The sequence below is a fragment of the Chenopodium quinoa genome, unplaced genomic scaffold (assembly GCF_001683475.1).
Source record: "Chenopodium quinoa cultivar QQ74 unplaced genomic scaffold, ASM168347v1, whole genome shotgun sequence".
NCBI classification, from domain to species: Eukaryota; Viridiplantae; Streptophyta; class Magnoliopsida; order Caryophyllales; family Amaranthaceae; genus Chenopodium; species Chenopodium quinoa.
The window spans coordinates 175,400-192,629 of NW_018742493.1; the positions used below are offsets into that span (position 1 = coordinate 175,400).

At 34.8% G+C, this 17,230-nt stretch overlaps 2 protein-coding genes across 2 annotated transcripts; both read left to right on the top strand.

Moving 5' to 3' along the window:
• Nucleotides 1-1,627: 1,627 nt before the first annotated feature.
• Nucleotides 1,628-7,198, top strand: LOC110719845. Its single transcript, XM_021898829.1, has 6 exons — nt 1,628-2,667; nt 5,202-5,254; nt 5,632-5,719; nt 5,799-5,897; nt 6,590-6,717; nt 6,810-7,198. The coding sequence occupies exons 1-6, from the start codon at nt 2,071-2,073 to the stop codon at nt 6,844-6,846; spliced, it is 1,002 nt and encodes a 333-aa protein (XP_021754521.1). The 5' UTR covers nt 1,628-2,070; the 3' UTR covers nt 6,847-7,198.
• A 1,043-nt stretch (nt 7,199-8,241) lies between these two features.
• Nucleotides 8,242-16,826, top strand: LOC110719844 (WD-40 repeat-containing protein MSI4-like). Its single transcript, XM_021898828.1, has 15 exons — nt 8,242-8,513; nt 9,809-9,872; nt 9,969-10,055; nt 10,162-10,224; nt 11,080-11,145; nt 11,284-11,358; nt 11,519-11,594; nt 12,829-13,051; nt 13,434-13,515; nt 14,172-14,245; nt 14,336-14,447; nt 14,546-14,620; nt 15,159-15,238; nt 15,332-15,431; nt 16,002-16,826. Exons 1-15 carry the CDS (start codon nt 8,368-8,370, stop codon nt 16,095-16,097), a joined length of 1,419 nt encoding a protein of 472 aa, XP_021754520.1. The 5' UTR covers nt 8,242-8,367; the 3' UTR covers nt 16,098-16,826.
• The last annotated feature ends 404 nt before the right edge of the window (nt 16,827-17,230 follow it).

Consider the following 17,230-nt stretch of genomic DNA (forward strand, 5'->3'; position numbering starts at 1 on the left):
ACTATGTAGATCGAGACCTATTTTCAATCTGCATTGATGTGTGAGTTTACTTATAGGACAAAGATTCTAATGATGGTGGTTATTTTCATCTAAGGATGAACAAAGATTCTAATGATGGTGGTTATTTTCACCAATGGATGAAGGACATTGAATAACAATGAAAAACAATATTTTGATTTTAATTCTTTTAATTTAATATTTATTTTTGATTTTATTAAATACTGATTTTTATAAAATAATTATGAAAAAAAATAGATTTTCGAAAAATCAAAATTTAATTTTTGAAAAAAAGAAATTGAATTTAAAAAAGAAAAAAACCAAAAAAGAGGTTTGACCAAACAAAAAAAAAAGGAAAAATTAGCCAATAAGAATTAAGAATAGTGGTGGTTGTTTTAAGGATGACCATTGTAGAAACATCCTAAATATATATAGTATAATATGTAGCTCAATAATAAGGTTTGCTTTTGAGTATAATAATAATAAAGAAAGCCGAGAGTGAAGGATAGCTCAAGTGGTTAGAGCTCCCCTCCTGGTACCAGGTGATCTTGAAATCGATTCTCATCACTCGCCCTTGTGGCTTTCTAAACATACAACCACAAAAAAAAAAAAAAAAAAAAAAAGCTTTACATCGCCAAATGTTATGTTCGATTATCAATGAGCAAATGAAAAGAAATTCATTACTATTGGATCATATTATTTGGTGGCAAAAGTTATGCCTTTACTCCATAGTTAATTTTTCTCAAGTCTCAACTAGTCTCAAGCACAATTATCATATCCATTTAGGGTTCGTTTGGTATCGTGGTTTTATAATTTTCAAAACCATATGATTCTGCCATATAATGAATTAAAAATTAGTCAAATTTATTAAAATTATGATAATTGTGAAATTAACAACTGAAAAGTAAAAACACTTTTTTTTTTTAATTTTTTTATTATTTTTTGCTTTTGGTTTTTGGTTTTTTTTTTTTATAAAAAAAAAAAGAAAAAAAGAAAAAAAAAAGCGAGGCTAAATATGCCCTTCGTCGTATTTTTTTTAGTTTAATGAAGCCCAAAATTCTTTTAGTAAGCCCAAATAAAAACAAAATGACTTAAAATGCTTGAACAAGTAGCCCAAATATAAACAAAATGACTTAAACTGTTTCAACTAGTAGCCCAAATAAAAACAAACTGACTTTATAAAGAATTGGCCCTCAAAAAATTTGGCTTATTGCTTACGGTTGTAGGAGAATAAGGAATATCTTGTTTGGTTAGAGTTTCCCTCTCGATTACAGCAGATCTTGAGATCGATTCTACCCACCTACCTTATAGCTTTCTAATCACACATACACAGGAAAAAAAAAGAAAAAAGAGAGAGAGAGAGAGAGAGAGAGATTGAATATATTGTTTACATGGTATATTCGAATGTATAATGTACAAACCCCTAGATGACTAGTGAGTAGTAACCCAACTAGGTTTGTTTGATGCCTCACCACCTACATTTTTTTTGGAAGTAGGGGATTTCCTTACCTCTCCCCTCTAATCTTAACCATTGACTTGCACAGTTAGACTGGTTTAACCTATGAGAAGTGCAAGTCTGTTTGATGTCTCACCGCCTACAATTGATGGTAAGCCAAACCAAAATTTTAAGGTTAGTCATGAGATGAAAATCTCATAGGTGATTAACCATTGGATAAGGATGGGTGATTTTAAATTTCTCTTATAAAGATTTAGGGTCTCCTAATGTTATTTTTTCTTACCTAATAAAAAAAAGAGTCTATTAGTAGAGATGTTGAGGAACTCATTTTATTGAGCCAGCTAGTATACACCGGACCTTAATCGGATCGGGAGAATTAAGGTGGACCCCATCGTAAATTGTGGATTTGGGGTACGTAAAGTAAAAAAAAAAAAAAACAACTTTGATTAATTTAAGCAAAGTCCACCAACCTTAAAACCACATTCAAAAGACGAGATTATTAGATTTTCTGGAACAAAAACAAAACACTTCTTTAGTAGAATCAGTACCCTTTTTCTACCCTATATTCTCTCTCTAAAATCTGGAAATTCTTCATATAAACCAGTGTACCTTCATCAATGGCGGCTTCTTTCAGTTGCCCTCCTTCTTCTATCACATTTCATCCTATTTACCCATTTTTGCCAACCCTATACTTGCTATTATCTTTCTCTCTCCTCTCAATTTCAATTCTCATTTTCTCCATTTTCAAACGACTCAAAAGAGCAGAGGAAGAAGATGACCCAACATCTCAAACCTCCATTTCTAACCTCAGACTTTCTCTCTCTAAAATTTCAGATAAAACCCTAAATGCCCATCAATTGAATGCGACCCAATTGAATCAATCAATCCTTTTGGAGGTCTCACCTTCGAATTCCCCCAAATGGGGTGCTCTGTTTTCGAGTGTCGATTCCGGGTTGAATTTGGGTCATTCGGGTGGGGAGGATGAAATTGAAAGGAAGAAGAAGAAAAAGAGGAAGGGGAAGAAGAAGAAGAAGCAGCAATTGGAAAATGGAGGAGAGGAGAGAGAAAATGAGGGTTTAGGTTTGTTAAATAAGGAAAAATTAGTGTGTTTATACCCTTTTACATCATCTTCTAGTGCTACTCAGAGGAAGATCAAACAACAGTATGATCAGCTTGTTAAGTCTCAAGAATCCAAAGAACTGACATTAGCTCAGGTTTTTGAATTTATCTTTTAATTTTTTATCTGAATTTTCTTTGAGTTAATGTTTGACTTATTTTGATGTTAATGACTGATGATGATGATGATGAATATGATGGTGTTAGAAATGTCAATTTATATTTTTTATCAAGCATTCGATTGTTGTTGCAGACTAGCAGTTAGTGTTGTTGATGTTGATTGTAGTGGCTTTGATCATTATCGAAGTCGAAAATTCGTACTTCCTTTGTTTGTTAATACTTCCTTTGTTTGTTAATACTCCCTCCGTCCCTATTTGTTTGTCCCATTGTCAAAATGTGGGTCAAACTTTGATAATTTTGACCATAAATTCCCGTAGTTCTACCAAAGGAAATATAGTCGCGTGAAATCTTATATGGTTCGTCTCATTATAAATTTAATTAATATCTACTTTTTATAATTTTTACGCACATGAAAATTATAATATAAACGTTTTAACACATGTCTTGGAGACCGCGTAAAGTCAAATAGGGCAAAAATAAAGGGACAGAGGGAGTAGTTGCATCATCTTGACTGGAAATGTATGCCAATGTGCTATTTTGACCGTTAATATCTTTAACTACGCTTTTATAGAATTTATAAAAAAATATATGTTGAAAATATATATTGAGAACAATAATTGGAAAAAGCAGTAATTTATTTTTACTACGTATATATTACTCCTTAGTAAATAAACGTGGTCAAAGTTAGTTTGAAAATAGTGTAAACAGTCAAAATGATGCAACTGTTGAGGGACGGAGGTAGCAATACTTAGGAATGGTATCTAGTATTAATCCAGGTTGCAATTCTTAATGCTTTATTATCTTCTATGGCTTTGGTTGAACTGTCATGTGTAATTATTTAAGTCATGATCTTGTCGTAGTTGCACCTGCTTTTATTGAATGGAGAAGGTTTAAATGTTAACACATTGCTAGTGATCCTAGATGATTTGTTTTACTAACTAAAAATTAGTCTGATGTTAGGATTTAGATGAAGAGACTTGTAGGTTATTGAATATGATTTGCCTGACTTTGAGTTATTAAACGGTATCCCCTCTGAAGCTTTAGATATGTATTGGCCTTACACTCTTGAAGGCGACTTATCATCTGTTAGGTTTTGAGATAATCTATTTTATGAATTTAATGGGTGTTAGTTTTTTGTTCGGAAATTCCTTTTAATTCTCATTGCTGCTATCATCAACTTGGGAAAACTTGTTAATGTGCTTGAAACAATGCTTATTAGTTATTTATCAAATGAAAGAACTGAACCTACTTTATTAAGTTGGAAAGAAAATAATACCTACTTAGCTAACTACCTCTCTGACTTTATTTATAAAAGTCAAACATTAACAAAAAGAATGGTTAGGGTTAGAATCGGAGTTGGCAACTTCAGGTTATGAGAGCTATACCACTGAATTGACTGAATAAGCACCACAATGGTCAGTCTTTACCCACAAAACGTGTTAACGTATGTGGGAAGGAGGAAGATGCAATGAAATAATTTAGGAGCCATCAGCCATGGGAGAAACTTTGTTCAAAAGAAATGTCAGTAGAAACCAAAATGAGTTGAAGATGTTTCTAGAAATTCTTAGTGATTTTGATTTTGAATTTAGATGAGGATAGAAATTGCTGACTCTTCCGTTCTATCATCAATGGACGTTTTAATTTTGTGTGTACTATGTTGAGTTTTCAATTGATCTGCTTTCAATTCATGCTTCATTTGCAGATGTAAAGTAATTATGACATCTTCCTATTTTTTCCTCCTTGGGGGTGGGGGTGGAGGCTGGGAGGGTTCCATCACTCAGAATTAGTGGCAGAGATTGTTGGGCTTCTTCAGGTTGAAAGAGTACTTTTGTTATAGTGGCATAATGGTGATGAGAATATTTAGTTATGACATTTTTTATCAGCAAAGGAGCTTCAAAAGTCATAGATATATGGTATAACGTCTTGCAAGCCTGTACAATATTAGGTTCTTCCAGGTGAAATTGAGTGTAGCTTGATGATTTTGAGGAGGTCATAATATCCGTGTATGGATTATTATCATCAAACAATATTTATCTTGCAAGCCATGCCATATTTTGCTTAATCCAATTCTGTATCCAAGCTGCCAAGCACGTGAACATGTATGAGTTGCTTGTGGGATTTGTGTTCAACTTAAGTTCATGACTTCATGTGCCCATTTGACTTATGGCATGAAGTTTGTCTTCTTAAATCTCTGTAGTCTTGTTTTTTGAGAGCAATTTTTGGAAAATCTAAAGTGGAGAGAGGTACGAATGTTTAATGAAGGTGGCTCTTGTTAAAACTTTAGAAGCTTCAAGAGGGAAATCTTTGTTTTGATGCAGATAAATTAAAGTTGTACTGACAGAATGAAATTTGAGCCCAACATACAGAATTCATTGCCATGATAAGACCTGAGAAATAATGATCTGGACTGTTACCTCTTTAAATTGAAAGATTAATTTGGCCAGTTTGTTAGGCTAAAAGGTTCTTTCATAATAAGTTACAATTATAACTGTCTTGTTTTTCTATATTGCAGGTTTGCCAGTTTGTTAACTGCCTGGTTGATGCTAAGAATGAGCTACAGCACAAGTAAGTTTAAAGATTTATTCAGGCTCTTTCCAATTTATTAACTTGTGGAACAGGTGAACTTCCGCTTTAAAGAAACAGCAAAAAGGAATGCGACCCCCCAACCCCACGGGGGAGAGCTCTTGATCCCTCCAGCCCCACCCATAACCCAGAAATTTTGTTGTTAACCTTTAGTTTGTGGCAAAGGCTCGTCCTTCTATTCCTTTACTTTGGGACTAACATGTTTTTGGACTTTAATATGTTATGGTTCTTTGCTTGAGTTTCTGTGAAATTTTGTCTATTATTTTCAAAGAATTTACCTCATCTTCTGACACCATCTTAGTCTCCCAGAAAAAAAAAGACATATAAAAAATTGCAACTTAATGTCTTTTCTGATGCAGGTCTGAGGGCGTCAAACGTAAATTTACAATAACCAAGGCCTTAATACTTAAGGCTGATAGATCCTCCTTTGACCGACTTCGACAGCAGGTAGGTAGTGAAATGCTCTCAAGACAGCATAATTTGTTTATAAACTCAAATGTTGAATGATGTTTATTGTTATTTCCAGTTATACAAGCTAGAAGCAGATCAGAAGAGATTAGAGGAGGATGCATTTGTTTATAATTGGCTTCAGCATCAGCTTAAGCTTTCACCAGCGTACAAGAAGGTATATATATGCCTTATTCCTATCACGACCCAACCTAAGAGGCAAAAATGTGACACTTGAGTGTAAGAGACTATGAGATATAAATATCTGTCTCTTGGTCTCTCCTTGTAAATTTGTATTTTGCTGGTGCCTGGTTCTTCTATCTCATCAGAAAATTATGTGGAAGTTGACACTTCACACTTGTATAGTATAGAAGACATCCGCTTATGAATATGAACTGCTCCTTACTTTGTACTCCTTACACGCCAACCAGCTTAAAACAAAGAGAAAATAGAGGATAAATGGATAATAATAACATCTTCAAACTGCTAATATCTGAGACCGTATGTATCTGAAAACAGATTAGTCAATTTGAAACAATGGATAATAGATCTGAATATGTCCCAGAATTGCAATAACAAAAGCTGCATTTTATTGTATTGTTTACCCTTCATTTGAACTTAGGTATCAATATCGAATGCTTGAAAGTTAGAAATGGGTAGGGACACTTTTGGTTCAGTTTGGGTGAAAATAAAGTAAGATCTTATTTTCTTCGAGTATGATACTTGGAGATGTACTTCTGTCCTGTCCATCTGACATGCTTACAATAAAATGTTGTGCATACTAAATTTTTTGATATTATTTCTAAACTTCCATTTCTATGTGATAGTCTCTGGATGATAAATGATAGGAATGAAATTGTATTACTTCAGATGCTTGAAATCGGGGCTTCCATGGAGTTGAAGGCCAAGTCTGGTGAACTAGTTGAAGATCCAGAAACTGAGCAGAGTGATATCTCCTTTGAGGAATTTCTAGAACAAGAGAAAAAAGATACATTTTGGTATAATCATGTTCTTCTAATGCATTGGACTTTCTTCAAAACGGTAGTAAATTATTGAACTCTACTAACAAGAGATTACATGGAAATTGCAGGCAGAAATATCCGAAGACCAAACCATGTTCAGGTTGATCGCGTCTGCTCGCCTGCCCTTTCTTTTTATCTCCTCTAATAGCGGTGATCAGATTCACCCAATAGCAAGGTTATATTAGGTCTAGTACTCAAAGCCTGCTTCCTGGCAGGAGTTTTTATTTAAAGGCTGCTGGAGCTTCATTCAGACCACCCCCCCCCCACCCCTGAAAGTACCATGTTATCCTTGTTCATGGGCTATTAGTGAAAATCCTTTATTTTTGGCACATAATTAGCAAGTTGGCTTGGAGAAAATGTCAAGAGCCAAGGTTTCCGGTAGTATTGTCTTTCAAACAGTATGGTATACAACTATACAAGACTCATGACTTCATGAGACTGATTACCTTTCATTTCAGATCTTATACTTTTTTTTTGGTCATGAGAAGGCCCAAGGGGGAGCCTAACCATTTTTTTTCACACGCATGCAAAATAGTTTTATGACAAAGTACAAACCCATTTACCCGATCCTTTAACTCATGAGCTACTTTATTAAGTGTACTCGACAACATGTAAAGTAATAATTTCAGGCGTTCAGCCTCATAATTGATCACTTTCATCACTCCTTGGTTTTCATCCCTAGCAAAACTAACTAGATTCCATACTTGGCAGTGAATCTGTGATCTTCGTGCACACAAGAACTTACTTTGTCTCAACACTTTTACAGAGTCACTCATATGCAAATTGGGTACCAGGACAAAATGCAACACCCTTATGCCTCTTGCCCATACATTGGACGCTACACACACCACACCACACCGGCACATACCATCAAACAAGCCTACCAAACTGACATCATTCAGAAACAAAGGTCTAATTATTATTACTCGAATAACATTGTATCTTAAATTGCCAACAAAATAAAATAAAATCGTGGACCTTTGAGGTATCAAAGAATCATTATTCAATACATATAAAATGGATGTTAGATTAAGGCTATATTTTTTTACAAAATTGATTTACCTTGAAATTTTATTAGAACCCCTTTTTGGCAACACAAAATAAAAAGCTAAGGGCAAAACCTTGACAACGGCTAGATTTAATTTAGTAGGTCAAGCCATGATAACAAATTAAGTTGATAATCTTACAATTTCATGAATTGACTTTGAATCTCAATAAAAAAAAACATTATTATGGCAATTCGAACCGCCTAATCTCACAGCCAGAAGCTTAACAAGAGTCACATGACACAACTCACACAAGTATAAATAATCTTACAGAGTAAATAATATGATGTGACACCGTTATCACATTACATAAAAGTTATTATCTTGGTTTTTATGTTTATTGATAGGTTTTAAAGATGAAGTGAAATAAAACACTAGACGCATACGTGAGTAGATCTATTCGGGCTGTTTTACATGAGTACATGAGCCAAGCCCCATATAAACAACGACCCACACCCATTTATGTTTTACATACTCAGCAGGGCACTTACTTCTGAACTGACTGCCTTGAGCAAAATCAGAAAAAAGAAGACGAAATAGGGTGTGCAGAATAAGCGGGAAACCAAAAACACAGAGAGAGATGACGGAGAAAGGTAAAGGAGGAAGGAGTGGAAAGGGTGGAGAGCTAACAGTGGACGAGAAGTACACCCAGTGGAAATCTTTGGTACCCATTCTCTACGATTGGCTCGCTAACCACAATCTTGTTTGGCCTTCTCTTTCTTGCCGGTATGCCTCTTTATCTCTCCTTTTTCTTCTTCTTCTGTTGAATTTAGGTCAAATGTGTGTTGGGTTTTTCTGGGGTTTATGATTTTTTGGAGTTTTGAACTTTTATTTGTATGTTTGGGTATTTTTGAGGTGAAATTTGGGTGTAATTTGATAAAAATGTAATTTTGGGATTGTTTCTAAAAAGAATGTGATGATTATAAATGTGCTTCTTTTACTGGGATGTATACTCAAGAAATGTGTGTTATTGATTAGGGTATGAGTTTAATTTTTCAGGTTACATGTATTTTTCATGCCAATGTATGCCCTTTTTTGAGTTGTAATGCATGCTTTTATGAAGTGAGGAGTTTTATATTTGTGCTTATTAAACGAGAGGTACATTACAGTGGCACATAACCAAAATCCATGTGTGAAAGCTTAGGGTCTTGACATGCAGATCTTCATTGTTATATATCCTTTTATTTCTTGATATCACTGCTACCTTGAGCTAGTTAGAGGTGAGACTGAGTACAGTTGGAGGTCCTAAGGCACTGTGAGGGCACAAGTCATACTGGGTTGTTTTCGTGGACACATGGTGGCAGTTTTTCTTATATGCAGAAACACTTAAAGGCAAGCTAGCTTAGGTCTGTGGAGTTGATGTTGGGCTGTAATGGGAAAGTATATGATGAGAGTCTAAGAGATGTTTGCTGATGGGTTATTTGTGGTGAATCAAATGCATTTGTTGATGGGAAAACATATGATGTTAATTTGATCTCCAATGTGATTGGGGATCAAGTTTTAATGAGGAAATCTGGGTAAAGGTGTGTAGATATGCTTTTAGTGTTTGATTGCTTTCTTGTTTTAAATTGTTTATGGAAAAGTAAAACTATGGAAAATTAGGTAAATCTCTTATATTTTGCGTGTTATGATTGCTGTGGATTTCCCTTCAAAGTGCTAAAAAAAATTTGGGGATAACTAAGCAAATCAATGTTTAAACTAAGTTATCCCCTATATTCAGTAGATTTTTCATAATTAACAAAGCAAAATAGGGAAAATTAACATTTTTTTTTTGTAGATTCTATAATTTTACTTTTCTCATTGCTGTAGTTTTACTTTACTTGACACTCCATATTTCCACATAAAATTACTTCCCAAATACAATGTTCCTCTCCATGGCCATATTTTTATTTTTTTTAATTTTTATTTTTTTATTTTTTTTTTATTTTTTTGGGGGGGGGGGGGTTTGGCGCGGGCGGTGTGGAGATTAAAAGTTTTTAAGCATTAATTTAGACCGTTAATGTGATGATTGTATGTTGTAGATGGGGTCCACTTCTTGAGCAAGCCACCTACAAGAATCGGCAGCGTCTTTATCTCTCTGAACAGGCAATTTCATCCTCATGATGCGTCTTTTCATTTAATATTGTTGTTAAGTTCCATCATCTTTTACTAAATGATTTTCCTCCTTAACTTTTTTTTCAGACTGATGGGAGTGTTCCAAATACACTTGTTATTGCAAACGTTGAAGTTGTTAAGCCTAGGGTTGCTGCTGCAGAGCATATATCTCAGGTAATATCATCCTTGCATGCTAACTACTTTGTCAGAACTTTTCTTCTACTAGTAGTTTAGAATGCTTAGCCTCTAAACTTTCTTTTCTTTTTTGATGGTATCTCAGTTTAATGAAGAGGCTCGCTCTCCATTTGTAAAGAAGTTCAAAACCATCATACATCCAGGGGAGGTATGCTTATTGTTTCTTTTGCCAAGAGGTTATATCAATAATCATGTAGTGGGCTTGCTTTTTGAGCATTTTCAAATTAGTTTCATATAATGTCTTTATCTAGGATTGATGGAAACTAGATGTTCTAATGTTATAGTATACGAAGTATATTGATTTGATATATCAGTCTTTTTGTATATCATATCACATGAAGTAACTATTTATTGTATCTCCAGTTCATGTTTCATTTCCCTACTTGTTCATATAATAGCCACTACTAAGTTTGTATGGAAGCCCAAAGAGAGCTGTTGTGGCATTTGGCCAACTAGAATTATTGAAGAATGTTATTAAAGGTCCTTCTAACTGCAATGTGTAAGAATTCATTTAGATAGATTGCAATCTCTAGAGACTAGTAGAGGGTGATTGTAACTCTAGAACAAGCTGATCTACACTCCCTCCCAAGGCCCAATCAATCCTTAATCCTCCATGGCTATACCTGTTGATGTTCACTTTTAATAGAGTATATGCAGAGAGATGCCAAGTTTGTCTTGCTAAAATTTAAGTTGTACTTCTGATGATTGCTTTGGTTATTCTAGTTTGTTTTCAGTTTTCCTTTTATTCTTAGTAGCGATGCATCTGCATCTCTATTAGGAGCTAGATAGATTTGGAAACATTTGCTTATTTTATATCTTTCTCCCTTGGGACAGCATGACTATGGTTAGCATTATAATCTTTGTGGTGATTGTTTTGCATTATTTATGCATCAAGAGCTTCTTGAACCTGACCTGTTTTCTTGTGTACTTTGTTCTCATTTATTGTTTCCCTTGTAATTTTTTTTTTCTTGGTACCTATAGTTATTACATTTGCTTTGTTCAGGTGAACAGGATCAGAGAACTTCCGCAGAATAGTAACATAGTGGCTACACACACTGATAGCCCTGACGTGAGTTATTTATTTACTTGAATACACGTGTTCATAACATGAGCATGGAAATTTACATGCTATTTGCAGTACTTTATTCATGCGGCTATTCCTTGATAAAGTAAGTTGGAAGTAATATAACTTGTTGCTTCCATTCAGGTATTAATTTGGGATGTGGAAAATCAACCTAGTCGTCATGCTATTCTGGGAGCTCCTAGCTCTCGTCCCGATCTGGTAGGCTTCATCTGAAGTTACCTTTGTTTACACTTTTTTGTTGTTTTGTGCTTGGCAATTACATATTTTTTTTCTTGATAACGCAATAATAAGTTGGTTCAAGTTTTAAATTAGTATTAATTTAAAACTTTAAATAGTTAGTTGATCCCTTGTCATGCAGATATTGACTGGACACCAGGAAAATGCTGAATTTGCTCTTGCAATGTGCTCTTATGAACCATTGGTGCTTTCTGGAGGTGTGACTCTTATTTTGTTATAGTACTGCTTTAGTGATTTCACAAAGTTTTCTGTCATTTTTACTATAAATCATTTTTGGTAGAAGTGTTGACTGACTGTTGAGCCTAGTTCCAGAAAGAACTACATGCTATGCATTGTTAACAGATTGACACTACAAAAAGCTCTTGCAATATGAACATGTTGAGTAAATCAACTTTCTCTTTCATGAGGCTTCTTTGTACATAATGATTCGCCAAAATGTTTTCTGGCCAAAGAGATTTATCTGACCTTCAACTTAGGATGTTGAACAATTGAGGGTGTGGCTGAGGTGAGTGGCAGAGGTTTTTAAAAGAGTAGAAATAAGCAACTAACTTGTAGCTTGTATGGAAGGACATTGCTCAATTGTGATCTAAATAAGAAACCTTGATATGACGTGGTCTACTTTTCTTTTCTTTATTTTATTTTATTTTATATCTTTTGCATACTTAAAGGATTTCTACCTGGGGAAGCTCTTTGTGTTGTAAAAGTGTCTTTTTTTTGGCAGCTTCTATTCCTAAGAGAAGAAAAAGGGTATGGTGCTCACCTATTAGCCTGTTGAATAAAACATTGGAAAGGAAGTCATTCTCCACCTACTTCCGTTTATTTTAAAGGGTTTCCATTCTAAGTGGAAGTTGATCAACTTTCTCTATTTCAAAATTTTGATTAGGTGTTCAATAAATGTAGAAAGGACTATACCCATCTAAACCTGACAAACCATCTGCCACTCTGGCAAGGAAAGTGGGTCATATTTCTTAATTCCTATCATAACTATTATAATGACTCTGTTTTTGCATATATCTCACCTACCTTAACTGCAGAAGCAGCTATTTCACTTCACACTGGTTTGATGTTGCTGTGCTTGATAATTTAAGTGAGTCTGGCTAGTGGTTAGATCTGCTGAAACATGGGTTTAGTTATAGTAATTATTTATGTGTCCTGTGATCCTGTTCAAAGAGGATCTATGTGATCTTTGTTTGACCTCTGGGGTTCATGTCTCCTTACTTCATAATGAGCTCTGAAGTGATTTACGTTAACATCCCGTAGCAACGATGGTTTCTTTAAGCTTTACTGATGTATAATTTTGCTGTTTGTGTCATCTGGTAGTGCCCTTTTCAGTAACTTTTTATACTCCCTTGTCTGGAATTATTGAACTAGCAAATGCAATAACTAAATCCATACAAAAATATTACTAACTAGCAAAGATTTTCCAAGCAGGGAAGGATAAATTAGTGGTTTTGTGGAATATAAATGATCATATATCAACGCTGGCAACAGAACCAGGGGCCGCAAAATCTGCTTCCACTGGCAGCAATATCAAATCAGCATCTAGGACTGGCGATGGAAATAATGGAACTGCAGCTAGTCCTTCCGTGGAAGCACGGGGCATTTATAAGGGACATGATGATACTGTGGAGGATGTGCAATTTTGTCCCACAAGGTAGCTTGCTTAATCACTGTTTTGTGTGCCTAAACTTGTGTTTTCTCTGAAATATCTGGACCAAGTATGACTAAAAGCTGCTCCTGTTATACCATCTGTTTAGAGTCATGAACAGTGTCACATCTAAGCTATTATATGATAAGTGGACTTGTTTTTAACCTCGATTATCCACCTCAAATACTTGGCAACTGGACATAGGTATGGACATTTGACAGTTGACACTTCATTTTGAATCAATACATGCAAAATTTCTTTTGAAAGACCACACATTAAGTGCCCAAAAGCTTGAATCATAATGTTGTGTCTGCCTAGTAACTGAGTCAGAGTAATTTTTTTTTTAATTTATTTATAAATATTTACATGTTCTCTATATGTGTGGAAGTGCTCAGCAGTTTTGCAGTGTGGGTGATGATTCTTGCTTGATACTATGGGATTCAAGAACTGGATTGACTCCAGCTACTAAGGTAACATCTCTGAACTTGGTAATTCCAAAATGCACCCCCCCCCCCCCCCCACCACAAATTCCTGATGCAAGAAAATGGAAAGAGTAAAGAAGAAAATTGGGTGGGTTGGTAGGGGGGGGGGGGAGGCGATTTTGTCAGATTCCATCATGTTACTTGCACACTCGGCAAACTCTGCATAGTTTTTCAAATTGCAAATCAAACTAATTTTTAAATTTGTGCTTTTAGAGAAAGATCTTTAACTTCCTTTTATCGTGTAAATCCCATCTGAGGACTGGTGTCACTGGCCTAAATCTCTCTTGTTTTTGTTGGAAGATTTTTAGTTTCTGCATGCAACTTTGCTTTTGGACTCTGCATCCAATCATGAATTCACTTTCACCCTCTCATAGAATATTTTTATAGAATTAGCATCCTCATTTCTCAAACATGTACGATTGTACATTATTCCTTCAGGCTCTTGATTTTCTGTTAGAGTCTTAGAGATGACATTACGACAATTGTCTGAATAGATTGTTGGTTTTATTAACTTTTACCCCCCTGTAATAAATACCTTACACATTCATATGTATGGTATCTTAACCAGTTATAGCAATACTGGAATGCCCTTATGCTTGTTGAACCAGGTTAGGTATCTCTGACGATATATTCTATCCCTTCAGGTTGAAAAGGCCCATAATGCTGATCTACATTGTGTTGACTGGAACCCTCATGATGAAAATTTCATATTGACTGGGTACGTGACTATGTGCTTTTTGTTACTTGCAACCGGTATTTGAATTGTACGGATTTGTCTCTCAACTATAGCAACACTTTGTGCAATCAGATCAGCTGATAGTTCAATCCACATGTTTGATCGGAGAAATCTCACTGCGGGGGGAGTTGGAGCACCTGTCCATAAATTTCAAGGCCACAACGATCCTGTCCTTTGTGTACAGGTCAGCATTTCTTTATTGAATTAGCTTGCATATATTTACTTATCTTGTGTATTCTAAAAGATTATTGTATTTAAAGAATATTATGATTTTTGATACAGTGGTCACCACATAATAGATCAGTTTTTGGCAGTGCTGCTGAGGATGGCCTGTTGAACATATGGGATTATGAAAGGGTATGGATACACTATTCTTTAGTGTGATGAAGTTTTTTAATTTACTTCAATTAAGGTTATTTGCGATTTCTGTGAATACAAAGACGTATTTTATGCTCTTCTAATTTGAAGATACTCCTGAAATGTAGGAGAGGCATCTCTATAATTCAACAAATATTTTCTAGCAATTATATACTCTTCTAATTTGTCAACTTCCATGGAAAGCCTTGTTTTATGGTGTACAAAACAATGCCTGAATGGATGAAAGGAGTTGAGCCCTTATAGACATTCTGGAACTCCATGTCTACTCAATATTTCAATGAGTGTTTCTGGTTCTGCATGTTTATGGTATTCTACTTATAAAAAAAACAATAAATAAATAAATAAATAAATTGTCTAACCATATATGTGCATGGTTCCAGCTGAACATCTTTTTATAGCATGAAATGATTGTTTTGCTATCCCTTACCTTTTTTTTTGTCTTACTATTTTACCTGCATGTTCATTACTTTTATTCTGCTTACTTCTGAACAATTGTGTTTTCTTTGATAATACTCAGACTGGTAAACTGCAAACAGAGAGTGGAAACAAAGCGTCGGAGTATCCAGCAGGTTTGTTTTTCAGGCATGCAGGACACAGGTATTTTTTTTTCCTTTTTTTTTTTATTTTTTTTTATTTTTTTTTTCCCATAATACAATTTCATGTGCATAACCTTTTCTTTCTTTGGAATAGGGACAAAGTGGTTGACTTCCACTGGAATTCGATTGATCCATGGACTATTGTCAGTGTTTCGGACGATTGCTCAAGCTCTGCTGGAGGTGGAACATTGCAGGTATTGATATATTTATTGCTAGCCTGGTCTGATGCCACTCTGATCTATTAATCTTTTTCTAAATTGCTTCACTGAGTACCTGGAGAATCGTTGTTTTTAACTTTGTTTGCAACCTCAATTCTCAAGCTTTAAATAGGTTTAACTCCCCATGCATATTATATACTCAAGTGCATCATGCAGGCACATCATGTATTCACATATGAGGTGCATCATGCATATATTGTACGCAATAATATTTCAACTCTTACACAAACCTAAATTAATGTGCTTTTGAAGATAGAGCATAAAAGAGAGATAGAGGATAGCCTTCTTTTGCTAGTTACTTCACTCTTCCTCCACTGTGTGAGCTTTTGCTTGTAGATAAGTTCATGAGCATCTGTTATGTTGTTTTCCATGTCCACTATCTGAAAAATGACTGTGACTACTTTATCATAAACTCAGTATAGCTATGTGCAACAAAAGGTCCAGTTTTTCTGTTTATATGATCTGTAGTTGCCACATTTACTGAAGCATCATTGATTTGCTTTACCGACCACATTCACTCCATTTATATTATTGAACCTGTTGCAGATGTGGCGCATTATTGATTTGCTTTACCGACCAGAAGATGAAGTCCTGGCGGAGTTGGACAAGTTCCGATCCCATGTAACCACATGCTCCTCCTAGATCTTCAAGGATATTAGAATAGCTTAGGCTGACAAGAAATGGTTTAACCATGGAAGAGGGTGCAGATATCATGAAACCTTTATTTTATTTTTTGGTTTTTTCTGGGTGAAAAAGTTTCTCACTGTTTGACCCTTTCACGAATGTAACCTTGAATATTGTAGTTTCTAGCCTATTCCTCCTAAATCTGATATTCTCATAAGGACTTTCACAATGCGTCCAAAATCAATGGTCACATATACTGTACTGAATTGCAGATATGTTCAGAAACTTATTAAGTATTAGGTGCGCCTTGCTTCGTGTCGAGTTAAACCATTCATGAATGCTGAACTATGTTTGATCACTCTTCTAGATCTACATCTGAAAATAAAGAAATGTAAATATAGAATACTGGTCTAAGAATAAAATGTTTAGAATAATGTAATTAGTACGGATTACAAGTTTTAGTACACTCTTATAAAAGTAAATTGGGAAAGTAAATGTATGATTATGAGGTGGAGAAGATTAGGGCGTAGTGCCACGCGCTGCTAGGGCCCACCTGACAGTGGCATAAGCATATGTATTTGTTGTTCATATTCTTTGCTTTTGATGATTGGGCGGCTACTTGAATGTCATGCTACCAAAGTCGGTGCAGAAAGGTTGTAGAATTATCATCTCTTTACATTTTCCATTTCATTTGAAACCACCTCCCCACCCCTTTTATTTTTTTTCTATTTTATTTTAAAATAATTCTTAGTTTGTTGATGGACTACACTAGTAGGGCAGTCAATTCTCAATAGTACAAGGAAACATACCTTGTGGAATGAGATGTTGTCAAAACACAAGAAACATACACATTGTTACATAGATGACATGCCAAATATTTTTTTTGCACTCATACTTGAATACACTACTTGCATATGTTGATAATTTGCGCTTTTATAACTTAATAATAGAGTTTTTTTTATAGACGTAATACATTTTAAAGGATGTATAGATGTTATCTAGCAAAAATTGATTGAAAAAAAGGTAATATTTTGAAACTAAATTTGTAGTAAATGTAAGCTTAAACAACAAAAAGGTTGTAAGCTCTCAATCTCAATGTAAGTAATGAGAATATCACCTTGTAACCTGGAACTCATATGATTGAATAATAT